At 39.9% G+C, this 21010-nt stretch overlaps 1 protein-coding gene across 2 annotated transcripts in view; it reads left to right on the top strand.

Annotated features, from left to right (window-relative positions):
• The first annotated feature begins 115 nt into the window (after positions 1-115).
• The window catches only part of trnau1apb (tRNA selenocysteine 1 associated protein 1b), a 31349-nt gene continuing 10454 nt past the window's right edge, over positions 116-21010 (top strand). The window contains exons 1-6 of one of the 2 annotated variants that reach the window (XM_069913332.1): positions 116-187; positions 8315-8412; positions 13055-13154; positions 13243-13295; positions 19341-19472; positions 19883-20002. In XM_069913332.1, coding sequence (XP_069769433.1) covers positions 164-187; positions 8315-8412; positions 13055-13154; positions 13243-13295; positions 19341-19472; positions 19883-20002 — 527 coding nt within the window. In that variant the 5' untranslated portion in view covers positions 116-163. The remainder of the gene's footprint in view (positions 188-8314; positions 8413-13054; positions 13155-13242; positions 13296-19340; positions 19473-19882; positions 20003-21010) is intronic. The other variant, XM_069913333.1, reaches the window with a different exon arrangement.

Below are 21010 nucleotides of genomic sequence, written 5' to 3'. Positions count from 1 at the left end.
AGTGTTTTATTTGTTTTTGCCGTAGTTGGCGGGACGATGCGAGCCGCTCGGTGGGGGGGAGGGGGCGGCGAGAGGAAAGTTGCATTCAGGCGGCTGGGTGGCCTTCCCGAAGCGGAGTGCAGGACCGGCGAGTCGGGAGACGCCGTTCGGTGGCGGCGGCGGGATGGCCACCCTGTGGATGGGCGATGTGAGTGGGGGCCGGACCCCGGCGTCGGCTCTAGAAAGGAGGGCTGCTTCCCGTCAGCGGACCCGTTGCGGGAGGGATCCCCCATGGGACAGCGAGCCCGTTGCAAGAGGGATCACCCTCCCGGGATAGCGGGCCCGATGCGGGAGGGATCTCCGCAGGATAGCGAGACAGTTGCGGGAGGGATCTCCCTCAGGACAGCGGCACGTTGCGGGAGGCATATCCTCCAGGACAGCTGGCCCGTGGCGGAAGTGATCCCCCCCCCCCCCCAAGGACGGCGGGCTCGTTGCAGGACTGGACCCCCCCACCCCCCCCACAAGACATCGGGCACGTTGCGGGAGCGATCTCCTCCCCCAAGGACAGCGGGACCATTGGGGGAGGGGTTTCCTCCCGGGACAGGGGCTTGATGATGTTGGGGGGGGGGGGGGGGGTGGGTCCCGGGACGAATGGAAGGGAGGGTTCTTCTGTTCTCTGAATGGACTCTCCTTTGGATCGTCCTTCCTCTCAAAATGTTGGTACAAATTCATTCTAATTGTATCTAAAGAGGTAGGCTGATTCAGAAGGTACAGATACATGGAATCCAGGGTGGATTGATTGATAGTTTGGATTCGACATTGGCTAGAGGGTAGTGGTGGTGGTATTTTGGCTTGAGGTCCACAACCAGTGGTGTAACACAGGGATTGGTGCAGGGACATTTGACATTTGTGATATATTTACATGAACTGGTTGAAAAAAAGTAAGTGAATGGGTTTATAATAAGGGTTGGCAATATATGGCTCGTGATTTAAATTTATCCGGCCCTATAAGTCTGTGCTGCCCAATTTACACCCTATTAGCTTACACCCCAGTTTTGGTAGGAAACCGGATTCCCCTCCCCCCCCCACCCCAGAGAAAACCCACGCAGACATGGGGAGAACGTACAAATTCCTTTTGGACAGCACTGGATTTCAACCCAGAAAGTCAGGTCCCAATTGCTGGCACTGTAAAAACATTCTCAGCTTTTCTCTGATTTCATTGTCTGACCTCTTTTGTATCCTTCTTGAGGAAAGTCTCAACCTTATCTTACCAGAACAATACTAGCCCTGATGGCAGGACTCCCTTAGTAGTCTCCTGAGTGTTGAGATTTCTCTGCTCAAGTCAATGGTATCAGTCTTCTTACTCAGATGAAAGGGTTATTGACTGGGTTCCAATGAACTCATACAACTCAAAAGTTGTAGCCTTTTGGGTGATCTATCCAGAAAGCTCAGGATCTGTGAAAGCACAAGAAACTTAATTGTTTTCCTGATAAGCATTGTTAACCTCCCCCTCATGGTCCACTTCAACTAATGAGATAAAAGATGTTATTCATTTATTGGAACTACAGTGCATGAATGTGATCTCTGCTGATACCCACATGGTAACTTTAAAGTTTGAAGTTCAATTTTATTGTCAGAGTACATATACATGACATCACATACATTCCTGAGATTCTTTTTACTGTGGTCCAGGTTCAGTAATTTCTATACTGGTATCAGTAAACTGTACTCAAAGAAAGAAAGAAATGTAAACAAACTGTGCAAATGCAGATGTAGGGATAAATATACAGTAATAAATAATTAGCAAAATATGAGCCCTTAAATGAGTCTCTGAATGAGTCTATTGTTAAAGAGACTGAGAGTTGAGGGGGAGCAAGTCTTCTTGAACCTGGTCGTACAAGTTCTCCTTCCTGATGGCAACAGGGAGAACAATGCATGGCCTGGGTGGAGTAGATCCTTCATAATTGATGTTGAACGCTCCATATAGATATTCTCAATTGGGGGAAGTGGGGTAAGAGTTACCTGTGATTGATCATGTAAAGCTTGTGAAAACAAAATTGGTTCCATTACATTGTGAGTCAGAGAGCACAATGCAGTGGGACTTAGTCATATAATGTAGTTTGACAGTAAAGTTTAATGCTTGAGGCATACTTTCTTTTTCAATGATTATATTAATCCAGAATTACACCTCTTTTTTTGAATATTTTATTTTTGATTTTTTTTTTCAAAAATATGCATAATAAAATCTTCAATAACACAATATATTAAACTTTTCTTAAAAACAAAAACAAAACATTTCCCTCCCCCCTTCTATATATACAGATCCGCACATTGTCAGAGCTTACATATCTTTTAAGTATATAGAATACACTTGGGGAAATCACTTTTGGGTATGTATAATATCAGCATTTCTTTTCTGTTACTGTATTTGGGTCCCAATGTAGTCCAGGTAAGGCTGCTAGATCTTTACAAAAATGTCATACTTATTCTTTAAATTATATGTGATTTTTTTTTCCATAGGTGTATAGCTGTTCATTTCTGCAGTCCATCATGCTATAAGTAGAGGGGAGTCGGACTTCTAAGTGATTGCAATACATTTTTTTGCTGCTGCCATTGCTATTTTTATAAATAAAATTGCCTATTAAATATAGCTCTGGGTTGCCTGTGAAGGCCACTCCTGTTATCTTGGTCAATTTTTCTACTGTATCTTGCCAAAATGGCCTCACCTTTACGCACAACCACAGAGCATGTAAAAAAAGTACCTATTTCAGTCCCACATCTGAAACATGTCTTGATCTATGTAACTTCTGTAGAGTAAGATATAATTGCTGCAAAAAATTATACTGAACTAGTCCATATCTTGATTTATAATTGATGTCGTACTGTCCGTACACCAATCTGGCCAGCTTCTTTCTGAGATTACTGCATCTAAATCTGACTCCCATCTTTCCTGTGACCTCTGTAAACCTGGTTTCGCACATTCACTTTGGAGAACATAGCACATCTTTGTTATAAATTTGGATGTATTCCAAATGGGGAATACACTAGTTTCAGGTGGGGTCATTGTTAGTCCCCATCTTTCTCTTAGGAATGATCTTAGCTCAAGAACACAATAGAAGGTCCTACTGGCTGCTCCATATTTATATTTTAGTTGTTCGAAGGACATAAGGGTTTCTTCTGTGTAACCATCTTTAATATTCCTTATTCATTAGTCATACCACAAATTCAATATTATATTGCCTATGTTCAAAGGCAGTTACACATTTTTACACAGTGGAGCTTTTATTGATATACTTATTTTTTTCCTATACATTCATTAATTTCCTTCCACATACTTATCTTAAGTATTAGATTGGGATTATCTGCCTTTTTTTTTAGTGATTTGACGCTCATTCAAAGATAAAATTCTTGGCTTTCCTTCTCCCTCATTGAGTACATGCCCATTCGAATCCAAGGAAGGGTGGGGGAGGGGGGCTGTCTTGTTGTCTTCCACAAAGAAGGTTGCAAGAAATCTAGCCTGTGCAGCTAGGTAGTATTTTTTAAAATATGGAAGTCCTCCCAGCCCATATTCCCATGTCAATTTTTCAAATGCAATTCTTGGTACCTTGTTATTCCATAGGTACAGTCTAATATGATTATTTAATAATTTAAAGAAATTTTCAGGTAACGGAATAGGCAGTGATTGAAAAAGATATTGTAGTCTTGGCATTACTTTCATTTTGATGCAATTAAACCTTCCCACTAAATTAATTAGTAAATCTCTCCATTTCTGCAGGTCTTTTTCTATCTTCACCAAAAGAGGAACATAATTTAGTTTATACAGATCCTGCAGATTATTGTCAGTTGCTATTCCAAAAGATGTTATTCCATCTGTCTTCCATTTAAATTTACTTCTGTTTTGATACTTTTTGCATTCTAAATGTGTCAATGGCATGATCTCGTTTTTGTCCATATTTATTGCAAGATACTCTTCAATATTTTTCTAATGTTCCTTGTAATTTTTCTAAAGATTTAACTGGGTCTGATAGGTACAATAGCACATCATTGGCAAATAGGATAATTTTATGTCCTTGTCCAACTATGAAGCCCTTTATATCCAGATCCCCTTCTTATTATCTCTGCTTGCGGTTCAATCGCAAGTATAAAAAAGCGCTGGAGTCTACTCGATCTACTCAAGGGAAACTCCACTGACATCTGGCCATTGGTTATAATTTTAACTTATGGTTTATGATATAAAGTTTTTATCCAGTTTATAAATGTTCTGCCGGTGCCAAATTTTTCCAGTGTTTTAAATAGAAAGGACTAATCAAATGGTTGAATGCTTTTTCTGTGTCCAGGGAGACTGCAATTCTTGGATTCCATTCATATTTTGCCATATGTATTATATTAAATAACCTTCCTAGATTATTTGAGGAATGTCATTCTTTAACAAATCCTACCTGGTCTGTATATATTAATTTTGATACATTTTGTCCTAATCTATTAGCCAATGCTTTTGCTAGTATCTTATAATCAGCACTTAACAGCAAAATTGGTCTATATGACAAAGTTTTTAATGGATCCTTTTTTTCTTTTGTGGTAGTACTGTAATAATAGCATCTGAGAATCATTCTGGGTGGGTCTGTGCCTCTACTGCTTGATCCAGAACATCTCTTAGAAGGGCATTAGTAATTCTTTGAATTGTCTGTAAAACTTGGGAGGGAATTCATTCTCTCCCAGTGATTTATTAGCCTGTAGGGTACCCAGGGCTTTTTCAATTTCTTCTCTTGTAAAGTGGGGGGGTGTCTATTTCTATCTTTTCTCTCTCTTCTCGTTTTGGAAGTTTAACATTCGACAGAAATTCTTCCATTTAATTCGTCTCCTAGTAGTTCTGATTTGTATAATTTCGTGCAATATTGTATAGTTATTAATTTCCTTTTGTTTATATGTTAGTGTATCTATGTTTTTATATTTATTATTCTTGATGACTCCTCTGTTTAAACTTGCCAAGATAAGACTTGATGTGCCATTCACCTAACTCATAATAATTTTGTTTAGCTTTTAATGTAGCTTTTTCTGTTCTATATGTTTGTAATATGTTCTCCAAACTGTCTACTTCTGCCATATATTTTCTCTTAAGATTTTTTGTGGATGTAATTTGTCCCCTCTGGTATGCTTTGAGCATGTCCCATATCAAAAAAGCTATTATTAGTGGATGGCTGATTTGTTTTACAAAATATTTATATCTTTCTTGTAATAAACACACAGAAATCTGTTCTTTTGAGTAACATGGCATTGAGATGCCATCTTTATTCATTTTCTTGCTTTTCCATAATTGCAATAGTTAATGCGAGTGATAAGTGGTCTGATAAAAGCCTTGTTAGGTATTCTGTACTTATCACTACTTTTTAGCTGGGTAGATATAAAAAATAAATCATTCCTTGTATATGAATTGTGTACCCTTGAGTAAAGGGAATAGCCTCTCTCTCTGTGGGATTTAATTGCCTCCATATATATCAATACGATTTAGATCCTTCATATATGAAATTGTGGTTTTTGCCACTTTCCCCTTCGTTACTGCTCTTGCAGATTTATCTAATATTGGGTTCAAGCAAATGTTAAAATCTCTTCTGACCAATATATTTTGTCTTCCCTCTGTTGTTTTTAAGAAGATATCCATCATAAAGGCTTCCTCTTCATAATTTGGGGCCTAGATATTCATAAATGCCTGTGCTTCTCCATAAATTTTACAATGTGCCATTACAGACCTTCTGGCCTGGTCAACCGATATGCCTTTTATTAATACTGGTGTATTTTTATTAATTAGAATCGCTACTCCTCTTGCCTTTGAACTAAAAGAAGACAATATTATTTGTCCTACCCATCCTCTTAACAATTTATCATGTTTTAATTCTGTAAGATGCATTTCCTGAAGGAAGATTATATCTACTTTTAATTTCTTTAACTATTTCCTTTTCCTGTTTAACCCATTAATATTAAGACTAATAAACTTTAATGTTTTATCCATACCATTTTTCAAGTAAATACTGTATAACAATAAAATCTTACTGACTTTTTAAATAGTACTACAGCATTTCCCTTTTAAGAAACATTTCCTTTTTGCGTAACATTTCCCTTTTAAGAAACATACACTTTTCCCTTTAAAAAAACACATACATATCCCCAGCTCTGACAGTGACATAAGCAGTAAAACCCAGAACCCCCAAAAAAAGGTCTGCCAAATTTTCCAAAGAAGAACCCCTCCCTTTAGTGCCACTTTTTTAAAAAACCACTCCTCTCCTGGTGCCATTTTCCCCCTTAGAATGGAGTCCCCACCTTGCCATTTTCCACATTCCTTTCTCTCCAGAGCTCTCCATGTATATTACAGTGATTTTTTTTCTTTTTATCAGTAAATGTAAGACGGTTCAATATTATAAAATTGATTAAAAATACATTTTTCAGTTAGTCCTGTTTTAAAACAGTCTTTTCAATCTTCTTATCTGGCAGATGTAATCTTTTCATAGCTTTCTTATTCTTGCACTTCTTCCTTATTCTTGAAAATTCTTCAATTACTTTCTGATACATTGACCCGCAGTGTCAATTGGTAAGTCATTGAATATTTTAAGTTTTTGGATCGCTGTTACCTCTTTACCTCATCAAATACTTTTCTTTGTTTGACCAAGGTAGGGCTAAAGTCCTGGAAAAACATTACTTTTTCGTTGTCCACCATTAATGGACCAGTCGTGGTTGTTGATCTCTGGTTCTTCTGGGTCTGAGGGTCTGGTGATCCCTTTCAATTTGCAGCTTTCCATTTAGCTTGTTTTGCCCAGAATTTGAGGGATCCATATTTCAAAAAAGCTCACTGAGTCTTTCCCCTCGATTCCTTCTCTCAGTCCAATAATATCTTATTGCATCTGCTGAATTTTTCCATATGGTCGATCTTGTCTATCATTCCTTTTCTGTCTATGTCCCATATTTTTGCTTTTTCTTTCAGAGTCTTTAGCCTGACTTTTGTCCAGTTCAGCCTCCACTTGCATCATTTGTTCCATTAAGTCTTCCATACTTTCTTTAATTTCTGATATCAGCGATATGTCTTTTTATCACTGATTCAATATTCGTAAAGCAAGTGTACAAAGTTTCCATCTTGTTCAGGATGTTGGCTATATCTGGGCTGACCACCCCAGCTCTCCTGAATTCAACTAGTCCCAAGGCCCCTTTTGTGCCACTCCTCATCAGGCTTTCACTTGATGTTCTTGGCTGAGCTGCTCTTTCTTCATTTTTTGATATTGGTTGTCTTGGTCATTCAAAAATTCTGATTTTTGAACTTTCAAACTGTCTTTTTAAAACTTTTCCTGAAGAGCTCTTCCAGAACACGTCTGCTCAGATCCTCTGCATGGCCATGCCCCCTGCACCGCCCGCCCCCCCACCTTCCCCACCAAATGATACCTACTCTTATTTAAAATAAACATTCAAGGGGTCTGTCCAAAGGAAATCAGTTCTATTTTCCACAAAACCTTGTCCTATGAGCAATGAAATAGATCTTGTGACCATTGAAATTGCCCACATTACAGCTTTAAAATACTTTATTGGCTGTAAGATGCTTGGGGAGGTTTCTCACATATAAAATACGAAACGTGAAGTTTTATTCACTTAGGTGTTCGGTGACTTTGTACCCTTTCCATTATTATTATTCCTTCCTATTTAATTGGTATAGCTCTCACTGCTTTTGAAAATAAAGTTTCACTATCCAGTCCTTTCATTTTTTTATCTGCCCATTCTCTCAAATGTTCTGAATAGGAATTGCTATTCATTTTAGTATCACTTGAAGAAATATATTTTGGTTCCTCTTTTGCAGTATTGAAATGGAGATAGTAGAGAACTTTAAGGATTTAGATGTAAAATATCACCAACAATCTCTCTTGTCCCAATCAAGTTGACACTATGGCCAAGAAAATGTATCTACACCTCTACTTCCACAGGAGCCAGAAGAAATTTGTCCCATTGTCTCGTACGTAATTTTTATTGATCCACCATAGAAAGCATCCTGTCTGGATGCATCACAGCTTGGTTCATCAACAGACGACAAGAAGCTACAGGGCGTTGTGAATGCAGCTCAGACCACCATGCAAACCAACCTCCTTCTGTAAACTCAGTCTACACTTCCCACAGCTTTTAAACATAATTAACCATTATTCTCTTTAATTATTTGGGATCAAATATTGCACATGTTCATTTGGGAAGTTTGTTTGGTCATTAGTACACTCGTTTGATATATTATTTCATAGTGCACTTAATACGCACCTTAAATTCTTGTGGACGTTTGAAAGTTGATCTGCTGCTTTCCTTTCATTTTTAGCTGGAACAATACATGGATGAGACATTTATCAAACATGCCTTCTCTGCCATGGGTGAGGCAACCGTTAACGTGAAAATCATAAGTAACAGAATGACCGGGTAAGAAAAAGCTATAAAATTCAGTTTAATGCTGTATTTCAGAGTATAGAATCCACACTGCTGAAGACCCAACTGCGCTGGGTGGGTCACGTCTCCAGAATGGAGGACAATCGCCTTCCCAAGATCGTGTTCTATGGCGAGCTCTCCACTGGCCACCAAGACAGAGGTGCACCAAAGAAGAGGTACAAGGACTGCTTAAAGAAATCTCTTGGTGCCTGCCACATTGACCACCGCCAGTGGGCTGATCTCACCTCCAACCGTGCATCTTGGCGCCTCACAGTTCGGCGGGCAGCAACCTCCTTTGAAGAAGACCGCAGAGCCCACCTCACTGACAAAAGACAAAGGAGGAAACACCCAACCCCAACCCACCAATTTTCCCTTGCAACCGCTGCAACCGTGTCTGCCTGTCCCGCATCGGACTTGTCAGTCACCAACGAGCCTGCAGCAGATGTGGACATACCCCTCCATAAATCTTCGTCCGCGAAGCCAAGCCAAAGAAGAAGAAGGGGCCTAAAATTCTACATTTTCTGTGTGGACATTAGCCTCATCTTTTACTAAAATGCTGAATAATTTGTTGGCATGTCTAACACTGAATCCAACCTAGAGATGCATGATGAGGAGAATTTCTTTCAGAAAATGTTTGTTGTACAGTTAATTTGTAGCTATTATGAAGATTGTAGACTTCTGAAGTCTGATGGATGAAAAGATTAAAATGTCAACAGCAAATGGCCAATTCATTGATCTTATGGAAACATTTTGGATGTTGAAAGGCATGGACAGAATAGATGTTGAAAGGTTGTTTCCCATGGTGGGAGAGCCTGGGACAAGAGGACATAACTTCAGGACAGAGATACAGAGCCATTTCTTTTACCTAGATGTTGGTGAATCTATGGAATTTGTTGCCACAAGTACTTGTGGAGGCAGTCATTGCATTTATTTAAAGCAGAGATTAGCCAGGGCATCAAAGGTTAAGGGGAAAAGGCTGAGTGGGAAATTGGATCAGCTCATGATTAAATGGCAGGACAGAGTCAATGGGTTGAAAAGCCTATTTCTGTTCCTATGTCTCATGGTATTATGGTTTTAATTCCTAGTTTCTATATTCATTCTATGAAGTTCCCAGTAATTTCAAGGCCATTAGTCCCAAGGTCAGGAAATAGGAGGTCAACCTATTAGGATTTTTGGAGGTGGAGCAGAAGTCTCATTCTAGTCAATGAAAATCAAAGCTGCAGATACTATAAATATGAATGAGAAAAAATTCCAGGTCAGCCAACAACCATGGAGAAAGAAACAGTTAACATGTCAGGTAGGAGACCCTTGTCAGCACTGAGATGAAGGAGAAAAAAAAGTTAGTTCCCAGAGCTGGAGGGGTGCATAGCACTAAGAGATGCTTGTGATAGGATGAGATTGCCTTGTCGATAAGTTCATCAAGATATAACCACTTACAGCACAGAACAGGCCACTTCGGCCCTACTACTCCATGCCGTAACAAATTCCCACCCTCCTAGTCCCTGTGAACCTTTACTCATGTCAATCCTGGCCTCGTTCTAACATAGATATTTCCTTGAAGAAGTCCTGCTGTCAATAAGATTAATAGGGGCAGATATAAGGTGATAATACAAAGAAAGAAATGACTTGTATTGCAAATAGCAAGATTTGTTAGGCTTGCCAGCAGGTCAGGCAGTGTGATTGGAGAGAGGAGTGTAACCATTATCACAGATGATTGTCTGTCACTCCATTCCAAAATGTCAGTTCATGGTCTTTGAAAGTTTTCACCTTTAGTATGTCAAATGTTTCTCCATTGTGGAGCCACGCAAGCCAGGAATGTTCCGAGGGCATATAGAGCCCTTGAGATAAAGGAGTAGAACTCAGCTAGAGCACCAAAAATGATAACATAATGTCAGTGATACATAGCCTGGGGATCTCTGTTCAGCCCACTGTCTTGACTTCCTGTCTAAATTGTGCACATGGCAATGATTATAAGAAAATGCACTTGTATAGATGACAATATACCTCAAAGTACAGAACACTGAAATTGCATGTGGCAATCTCACAGTTATGTAAGATAAACCAACAACATTAGTATATTAAATTAGTGCAATATGCCATGACACTAATGTTTCTAAAGTAGATAATGTACACTCACACACACACACACACACACGAGCCCCAATTTAACGTGAATCTGGATATAACGCAATGAGTCATTGGACTCGGGCGTTGAGCTCCTGTGGGAGCGGCGACCTTGGGCTTCGACCTAGAGCGGTGATTTTCAGGCTGCCGTGAGGTGCAAGGGCATTGGCTACTGCCAGGAGGGAGGATGATCATTTTACTAAAAATTAATTTGTGTTTTAATTTCAACTATAACTACAACCATTTATTGAAACCCAAATTTAGCTCGACCCTGCTTTTTTGGCAATGCGATTTTTTTTTTGGACCCAAACTATCGCGTTATAATGGGATTCCAGTTTGAGTTTGTGCAAAAAAAAAGGTAATGTTTCAATAATGTAGCCAGATATTTGGTAGTCATGGAGTAGTTTTATGGGGTTAGGGTAGTATGGGAGTAATAGATTTCAGCATAAATTGTATAGTTTTATTTTATTTGCTTCTTTCCTTTTTATAAATTTAAGCAGCAAGAAAAGGCTTAAAAAGAATATTATGGAAAATACTAGAGTCTGTTAAAGAAATTGTTTTCTTTTAGTAGCACAGGTGCCAGACGTGAGAGCTAAGGCCTTGCTATTCTCGAAACTCATGCTGGATGTTTGCTGAAGTCTGCAGATTACAGACCATGTGAATATTGGCAAACAGGCTGTAGAATGGGAAGTTAAATCATATAAAAAGGCTTGTGCCCACTGCATATGGGCTTTCTTGCAGAAAGACCCTGTTGTAGGTTATAACAGAGCACCTACTTTGCAAAGCTAATAAAATTGTGTTGTACTTGCATTAGTTGTTATACACTTTTTTATATTTGATTTAAGCTAACATTTGGTGCTGCGAGCCGGAAGATGAGAAAAATTTATACAATTTATGCTATAATATATCAGGATGATCAAGAACCAGTTAGTTGTTGGAGGATAAAAAAACCTGCCCTTGAACATAGAGGTACCAGACTTCAGGCTTTCTTACCTTCTGCCTGAAGGTAGTAGTGAGTAGAGGTAGAGAACAGGGTGATAGGAATCCTTTATGATGTTGGCTGCCTTCTTGAGACAGCAACTCACAAAGAAGTCTTCATTGGACAGGAAGTCGGTGCCTGTGATGACTTGGCGTAGTTTGCCACTTCCTGCAGCCTTTTGTGGTCCTGGCACTTGAGTTTCCAAACCAGATCAAGATCCAGCCAGTCAGAAACTTTCCACAGGGCACCTGTTTCATTTTTAATGACAAGCCAAATCTCAGAAAGTAGAGGCATTGGACTGCTTTCTTCATGATTCCCTCAATGTGTTGGCTCGAGGAAAGATCCTCCAATATGTGGACTCCAGGAGGTACTAACCTTTGCAATTGCCATCCTACCAATGAAATTGGGTGCATGGTCCCATTGTCCTTGCAGACGTTGAAGGCAAGTTTATTGTTCTGGCAGCATCCAACCAGATTCTCAATTGCCATCCTACTTGCTATTCATCTAACAATGAGTGGTGTTACCAGTGAACTTATACAATATATTGGAGCTAATTGCCTACACAATTAAGTGTAGAGGGAACAGAGCAGGTGATTATACACGCAGCCCTTAGGTTCTCTTGTGTCAGTGGTCAGGGAGGAAGGATGAAATTGTCGATCCACATTGATTGGCAACTGCCATTGGCAACATCAAGGATCCAGTTTGGAGGACCTCACCTGGAGCCGAAACATTGAGGCAACCATGAAGAAAGCATACCAATGCCTCGACTTTCTGAGTCCCAGATCCCTGAGTGTGATCATTAATTTTGCTGGTATGATACTGTTAAATGCCAAGCTGCAGTCAACAAACAATACAGACTAGACTGATGTGGTTGTGGTCCAAGTGATCTAACACAAAGTGGAGGGCCAGTGATACGGCAAAATGTCAGTAGCTACCATGATTAGCCATCTACAGTATTTTATGTAAAGTGAAAATGGAAATCGGGAAGAAAACCGAGTAGCTTGGATAGCATCTTTGGAAAGGGTTACACAAGGGGAGGAAAGTTTAGGGTATTTTCTACAGAGTGTGGTGGATCCTTGGAATTCTCAAGCTGTATTGACAGGGTTGTTTGTGGAGGCTTGTACAGTAGGGATATTTAATAGACTCTTATGCAGGCACATGGATGCAATAAAAAGAGAGGTGTGAGGTGGGGAAAATTTTAATTGTTGAGTTGGTTTATATAGGTCAGCACAACATCTTGGGTTAATGGTCTGTACTGTGCTATAATGTTCTGTGTTTCAGTTAAAAGATCCATTTTAGAACTGAGAAAGAGAAAACTGATCCATCAACACTTACAAATGAAGAATTTGTCCAAACTATTAAATAGCATCTGATATCAGCAAAATGGTATCAGTAAAATATTATTGGTAGAAAAACTAAATGCTTTACATAAATACATATCACACAGTCTGATTAATGTTCAGTAGTTTTTCCTTGAAGCCCAAGTATTAAAGTGAAGACTGTGTTGTCACTGAACTTCTTGTATGCTTTCAGAACAGTAGCTGGCTATTGCTTTGTGGAATTAGCCGACCAAACCAGTGCTGATCGTTGTCTCCATAAACTCAATGGGAAGCCTTTGCCTGGTTCAAATCCGGTAAATCTCATCAATAAACATTTACCATTGTTTGTTAAAAGATGACCTATTAATTAGAATTTATAGTTTGTTGTTTGTCATTATGCAGCCCAAGAAATTCAAGTTAAACTATGCAACCTATGGAAAAAAGCCAGATGCAGGGTAAGTCTGTCCATTTTAACATATAACACCCCTACCCTTCTGCATGCTATTGGTTTTCTTTTCCTCAAAGTTTCATTAGGTGCAAGAACAGACTAGTTGGAAGAAAATACTAGTGAGGAAATATAACAATGGAAACCATGTACAGGTACTCCCATCTTACAACCTACTTGACTTATGTCCATCCACACATATGACTGAATTTTAAAATATATATATGTGTGTATATAAATATTTACATGGTTTATGCTGTATTTGACAATCTATAACAAGGATACAGGGCATTTAAGAACCAAAATGTGCATACTTAGTCGTTGTTAGTCGACATCCTGGGGTCCATAGGCTGGGCGTGGCCATCTTGATTCCCTTGCGTATGCTTTAGTCTTCGTTTGGCACATGCGCAGTGGGTTCACATATTTGAGTTCATTTGGCTCATGCGCAGGAGTTAAGGGAGCGAATTCAATATCATCAGGGTGCTTAACTCTTCCCCATGTGCCATCCGAACGCCGATACATGAACTCACCAAGCATGCGCACACAGGAATCAAGATGGCTGTGCCCAGCCTATGATCTCAGAGCGCCAACTAATAGGGTAAGTACACACATTTTGGCTCTTACATGCCCTGTATCCCTGTTATAGTTTGTCAAATACAACAAAAATCTATGATGAAAAAAAGATTTGATTAAAAAGTTTGCTTTAAGACTTTGGTACTCCATGCGTGCGGGCAAAATTCTGAATTGTGTCCAATCCGAGATACAATCGATCCTTCGGCCCCAATTACAGTCGTAAGTTGGGGAGTACCTGTATTGCCTATCTCTGGTTTGTGAGAAGTTGGCCTATGAACTGGCACCAAGCACTGTTTCTGTTGGGGAGGAAGTTCCAAGTTTTGGATCCAGCGATGATGAAGGACCAGTGATGTATTCCTAAATCAGAATGGTGGGTAACTTGAAGGAGAGCCTGCAGGCAGTGATGTTTGTGTGTGTCTGACATGTCTGACCTTCTTAGTGGTACAGCTCATCAATTTGGGAGTTCCCATGGGAATAGTCTGGACGAGTAACTGATGCACATTTTTGTAAGTGGTGCACACAGCACCCAGAGTACGTCAGTGGTAGAGGGAATTAATGTTTTGTGCAGTTGATGGATGCTAGATGCTATCAAGTCTCTTGAGATTGATGCTGTACTCATCCAGGCAAGTGGAGAATGTTACATCATGGTCTTGTGCCTATTATAGGCTGAAAAGTCCTTGGAGCGTCGGAGTGAGTCACTCACCACAAAAATGATCACGGAATGACAAAATTTAAACCACGTAATTGACCTGTTCTTTTGGTATAAGCATCCAGCAAAATTGTTATTTTTTGTTTAAAATTTGTGATGCCATCTATTAAATAAAATGCACTAGCGAATATACTAACTAACATCACAAACCCTGTTCCAATAGCAGTAGATGTATCAACGTGTCAACCAATCATACTATTTGAAAGGGGAACCTTTGTAATTTCATTGACTTCTTTGAAGCCTAAAATTACTTTCAGAATCTCTTTGCATACTGATAGAATTAAATAGTCAGTGATTGTATATGGGTTTATTTTTATCTTTGTACAATTAAGAAACCAACAAGTTTGCCTCCACCACCATACCAGACTCGTTCATACTCTGATCATTTGCACTCGCTTTTCATTTTGATCCTTAAATGATTTTGGGGGAAACATCATGATTGGCAAAAGATGGATATTTGGTGACATGTTGCCTCTGCGTGGCATTTTCTCACCTCACACAGAGGAAAGTTGGTTGACTGGTGAGTGAAAACGAAAATGGACCTCGAATTAGGGAACGAGAGAGGGCAGGTGATAGAATTATGTATAGGGAATCAGTTTAAGTCCAGTGATCATAATTCCATTAGTTTCAAGATAATTATGGATAAGGATAGGTCTAGTCCTTGGGTTGAGCTTTTAAATGAAAGAAAGGCCAAGTTTGAAGAAATAGGGAATGATCTAGAAAGAGTGGATGGGATGCAGTCATTTTCAGGCAAGGATGTGCATAGGGAACCCTGGTTTTTGGAGGCTATTGGGATCTCGTTAAGGATATGAGAGAGTTATATCGCAGATTTCTGCAACAAGAAGCAAATGAGGTACCTGAGGAGTATAAAAAATGAAGGAAAATTTTAAAAGGGTAATCAGGAGGAATAAAACAACACATGATATCGCTTTGACAGATAAATTGAAGGAAATTCCAAAGGGTGTCTACATGTATATTAAGAACAAAAGGATAAAGGGACGAAATTGGTCCTCTGTGTCAACCGACAAGCACCTAAGCCCAATTTTTAGCCCCCATTGTATCCCCATCATGGCCCCCTCCACAAATTCTCTTATCCACTTGCATTAGGGGCAAATTACAGTGGCAGAGCCCCGTACCAACCTGTATGTCTTTGAGATGTGGAGGGAAACCACAGCACAGTGAGAAAACCCACAGGGAGAAGATGAAAATTGCACAGACCACACAGCATGAAACAAGAAAGTCTTCAGATGCTGTATTTTATTGGAAACACACAAAATTGCTGGAGAAACTCAGGAGGACCTGCAGTATCAACAGGATGCAGAGATATATAACTAAAGTTTTGGGCCTGAGCCCTCAACATAAATGTCAAACCCTCTAACTGCTGTTTCTTTGTACTGCCATTGAAAAAAAAAAGCCCATGTAGTGGGCCAGGTCAACCCCACACACAATGGGCCAAATTGCCATAGTGAACAGCTAGCGTCGCAGGCCACAGGGGCTTTCCCCCCACCGCATAGAAGTTCTAGGCTGCAGGAGCACATTGCCAGGGGAACGGCCAGGCCTCACAGCAGCATTATGACATCACTCCTGTGAGCCTGTCACCTCCCCTAAAAAGGAACATGCATGGTTTGAATAAACAGAATTTACTGGTTTACTTGCTTGGTGTGGACAGCATTTATTTCAGCAGCTCTGTCTTTAGCAGCGCTACACCCACACAATGTAAATTAAATTTTGATAATGTACAAAGTAGTTCAGTATAGAGCATAAATTGTCTCACATCTTTACACCAGAATTCCTGGGTGTCAACATCTCTGAAGTCTTTCATGTCAATGCAATCATGAAGAAAGCACGCCAGCTGTTACACATTGTTAGGAGTTTGAGGAAATTTGGTATGCCTCTAAAGACTCTCGCAAATTTCCACAGGTGTGTCCTGGAGAGCATTCTGACTTGTTGCATCACTGTCCTGTATGGAGGTGCCAATGCACGGGACAGGAAAAGACAGCAGAAAGTTGTGAACTCCCCCAGCACCATCATGGATATCAGTCTTCACTCCATTGAGGACCTCTAAAAGAGAAGGTGTCTCAAAAAAGCAGCCTCTATCTAATCAAGCACCATCACCACCTAGCCATGTCCTCTTCTCACTGCTACCATTGGGAAGGAGGTTCAGGAGCCTGAAGACAAACACCGAACAAATCAAAACCAGCTTCTTCCCCTTTACCTTCAGATTTCTGAATGGACAATGAACCACAGACACCTCCGTTTTTTTAATGTAATATATAGCAAATTTTGCACTTGTAATGCTGCCCTAAAATGATGAATTTTGTGACCTGTGTTCATGACAATAAATTCAAATTCTGATTCTCAGAATAGCAGCTCTAGGCAAGAGTTTGTCTCTGTACAAAATTAATTTGTATAACTAGCACTGAACTTTTGTTCATATTTGCTTTGCCTGCTTCCCCCCCCCCCCACCCCAAAAATAAAATTGACAGCGTTACATTATGTTAGAGCACTCTGGCTGTGAGATCTTACACAGAATATTAAATGAACACCGCACTCATTACTTTGAAATCAGTCCTAGAAACTGGTATTGAACTCGTGACTTGGCTGTCTCTGAGATGGCTTGTCATCTACTACAGCCAGAGCCGTTGCAGAAGCTTCTTTGATTTCATCCATCCATTATATTTGATGTCTCCCTCCTTTCACTTTGCCAAGCATGATTATCATTTTTATTCCATTACGTACCAATGCAAGGTTCAAGCTGTCAGCTTTTATTTAAAATCATGGCCTAAATGGCTTTATTTGTTCCAGACCTCAAAAGGGAGTTCTTGATTGCAGTGAGATTTTAAGATTGTGGCGCCTTTCAAATGGGACAAACTTTTCCCTCCTGCTTTTTGTTATAATCTGTCTTTTATTTCTACACAATTCAGGGCAAAAAAAGTCTTCATACAGTTCTCCCCTCCCTTGATAAATTTGATATCACCTCTTCCTACTTTAGCATTGATAAAGGGTCTGACCCAAACTGTTGACTGACCATTTCTACCAGCAGCTATTTGTTAGCTCAAGATTCTAGCAGTTGCAGTTTTTGTGTTTGTCTCATCCAAAGATGTGAGCAAAATATGAGCAGTAAAATCTTCATCTTCCAAACATTAGCATTTTACCTCCCACGTTGTTATTTCTGGGAGGATACCCATGTGGACAAGGGGAGGATGTACAATCTCCTTACAAACAGTGGTGGATTTGGGGGGTGTGGCAAGATGGCGTAGAAAGAAGACGTGTAATTCCACCTCTCCCCAGTTGAACTATCTAAAGCCCAAATTGAAAAGTCTGAGAAGTTTTTTTTTTAAAAGTTTCTGAAGACAGAAGATAGAGAATGGCTGCAAATGTGAAGAGGGCAAAGGCTCAATTACAGAAGAAATTACCTTTTAAAAGTGCTGAAGAATTAAGGCCTACTTACCGGAGAGAAGCCACGGAATCGATTGACTCCTGCTCCTGAAACCCAACAAACAATGTTGGATTCGAACCCAGGTCACCGGCGCTGTAACAGTGTTACACTAACTACTACACTATCAAGATGACTTCTTTCTTTTCTGAATGCAAATAAATATAGTCCCTGTCTACTCGATCCAGAAGACAGCCATAATCACATGTTTGGCCTCTTCGAGTTTTTGAGAATGCTATTTGAGCTGAAAAACGCAGCCCAAATATTCCAGTCCCTCATGGACATTGCGACGAGACCTTGAGGGGATTTTCGTGTACCTGGACAACATTCTCATTGCCAGCCCAGACACCAGGACCCACAAGAACATTTAAAACACCTGTTTTGCCCGGCTGCAGACTTTCGGGCTAACCATCAACCCAACCAAGTGCCAGTTCTGTTTGTCAACCGTCGACTTCCTTGGGCATCGCATCTGCAGCGAAGGAGCAACACCTTTGCCTGACAAGGTCAAGGCCATTTGGAACTTTCCCGGACCCAAAACCCTCAAAAGCCTGCAGGAATTCCTTGGCATGGTGAATTTCTATCATCCCTTCCTCCCAGGAGCAGCAGCCACCATGCGGCCTCTCTTCAACCTCGTTAAGGCAGGTAGCAAGAAGTCCAACTGGTCTGTGGAAGAACTCCAGGCATTCAAGGAGACTAAAGCAGATGTCCCTCAGGGAAGTATCCTCCTTGTCCCCACAATCACCAGCTGTTCCACACTGAAAGTGGGGATGTGTATTTCTATTCTCAGCACCTCTGCAAAAGCAGATTATATTCATAAAATTCTCTCAATGCAACAGAATACCTACATGGCTTCATGGGAGTTCCACATGATGAACTGCCCTTTACACAGGCAACCTCAGATTAAGAATTGGAAAGTATTACTTAGATCAACAAAAAGCCAATGACCATTTCTAACAAGAAGTTCTCTGATGTTCAACATGTTGTTTCTCAAGTTTTCCAAATTCAACATTCTTTGAGACATCTTTGACCAAAAGCTGAACATGATTAGAGCTATTCAGGTCATTTGAACTAATGCAATATGTCAACATCATTATGCTATTCAACATGCTAAATTCAACAAAAGTTAATTGAATGTTTTCACAACTTCCTACATGATACAGCACATCTGAAGTCATCTTTCTGTTCAGCTTGAAGTTGTCTATTATAATCCTCATTTTTTTTTCAGGAAGCAAATCTTTTTAAAAATAATATTGTTGTCCAATGTAATTTGTATTATGTGGGGTTTTATCACCCTTGATTTCATTTGCTGTTTTACTGTTGTTTGTCTTGTCCGACAGCCAGGAATATTCCATATTTGTGGGTGATCTCTCTTCTGAAGTTGATGATTTTCATCTGTATGATTACTTTGTGAAAAAATATCCATCATGTAGAGGTGGGAAAGTGGTTACGGACACGTCTGGAAACTCAAGGTACTCTAAATGCCATGTGATATTGGTGTCTTAAAACCTATGAATGCTTCCAGCTAAAAAGATTTTCAAGTAAGTTATTATTATCAGTGAAATTTATGTGTCTTTGTAATAAGGACTATGAAAGTCAATATTAACAATGATTATTGAATGACCATTTTATCGTTTTCTATGAAACAGCCCATGTAAACCACAATGGCTATTGAAAACCATACCACACATTGAATAAGAACATTCTTTCTGTCCCAGCTAGGATTAACAAGGACACCAAATACTTGGACTGATGGTACCTCAGATGTAAAGTAATAATTCTAATATTATGTGGTTCAAACTATTTAAACCTGTTGATTCAAGCCAGTTCACGCCACGTGATAAGCCATCGTGTAAACAGTACTTTGTTTTTATTTTGTCAGAGGTTTTGGATTTGTCAGGTTTTCTGATGAAGCAGAACAAAAAAAAGCTTTGGAAGAATGTCAGAACAGCAAAGGTTTAGGAGGAAAGCCCATCCGGATAAGTATAGCAGTGCCAAAAAGGTGAGTAGCAAAGCACACCAGGAAAACAAACAAGAGGTTTTAGGGTGAAAATCAAAGAATTCCAGACATTTAAATTCCTGTTACGTCGTGGGTGACCGGGACACTTTTGAGCTCAAAGTTACAATTGTCTGAGAGATTGTTTGAAACCATCCCCCAAACCAATCAGAAACTTTATTTTCAAGTCAACCTTGAGGTTGGCTGTAGTTCAGTTAAGCTAGAAGATAATGGAAAACAGAAATTGATGGTTGGTGTTACATTTTAATGTACTGATGCTGGAGAGTAAATTTACAGACCAATTAATCCAAGTAAAAGTCTGACACAGTCTGTTAATTAAAGGTTGATAAAACTTAGCTCAATGAGTAACTATAATCAAGAAATATTGAATACCAAATATGGGGCTCTGAGTATTTATGAATGGATCTCTGTGTAGCAGGTTGTCAGTTGGTAACACATTTGACTTGAGGTTGAATCCTAGATGCAAATGATAGAGGAATATGTATCATCTGAAAGCTTTGCAGGTTGAATCTCTATTATCTTGCGCTCAGTGGTCTGGCAACTCCTAGGGTCCGGCTCGTTTTGAATCTGCCACCCTTAGTACAAGCTCCTTATGGACAGCATGGAACTTGAACCCCGGTTCCCGATTGCTGGCACTGTAAAGGTTGAGTCTGCTGCTATCGGGACCAGGTTCGAGTCCCACACTGTCTGTAAGGAGTTTGTACTAACATCCCAAACCCTGCTGCTGTAAAGGCTCCCCTCTGCTAATAGTGCCGCCCCAAAGTATTATTTCCTGTTTTATGCCTGGTTCTTCTTTTGATGTGGGGGTTTCCTTAGGTGTCCATTTCTGTTTTCCAGCATCTTCTGTGGTCCAGTGATGGCCAGGTCCCGACATCACCGGATTAAAGAGGTTCAACCTGCAGTTTTACTTTAATTTAGCAAACCATGCAGTGCAGACACAAGCCCAAAGGCATGTTTCTGTGCTGTACTGTTGTCTATGAGTCAAATGGTACA

Source organism: Narcine bancroftii, chromosome 1 (assembly GCF_036971445.1).
Source record: "Narcine bancroftii isolate sNarBan1 chromosome 1, sNarBan1.hap1, whole genome shotgun sequence".
Taxonomy (NCBI): domain Eukaryota; kingdom Metazoa; phylum Chordata; class Chondrichthyes; order Torpediniformes; family Narcinidae; genus Narcine; species Narcine bancroftii.
Note: the sequence above shows the minus strand (reverse complement) of the source record. Positions and strands in the feature narration are given on the sequence as shown.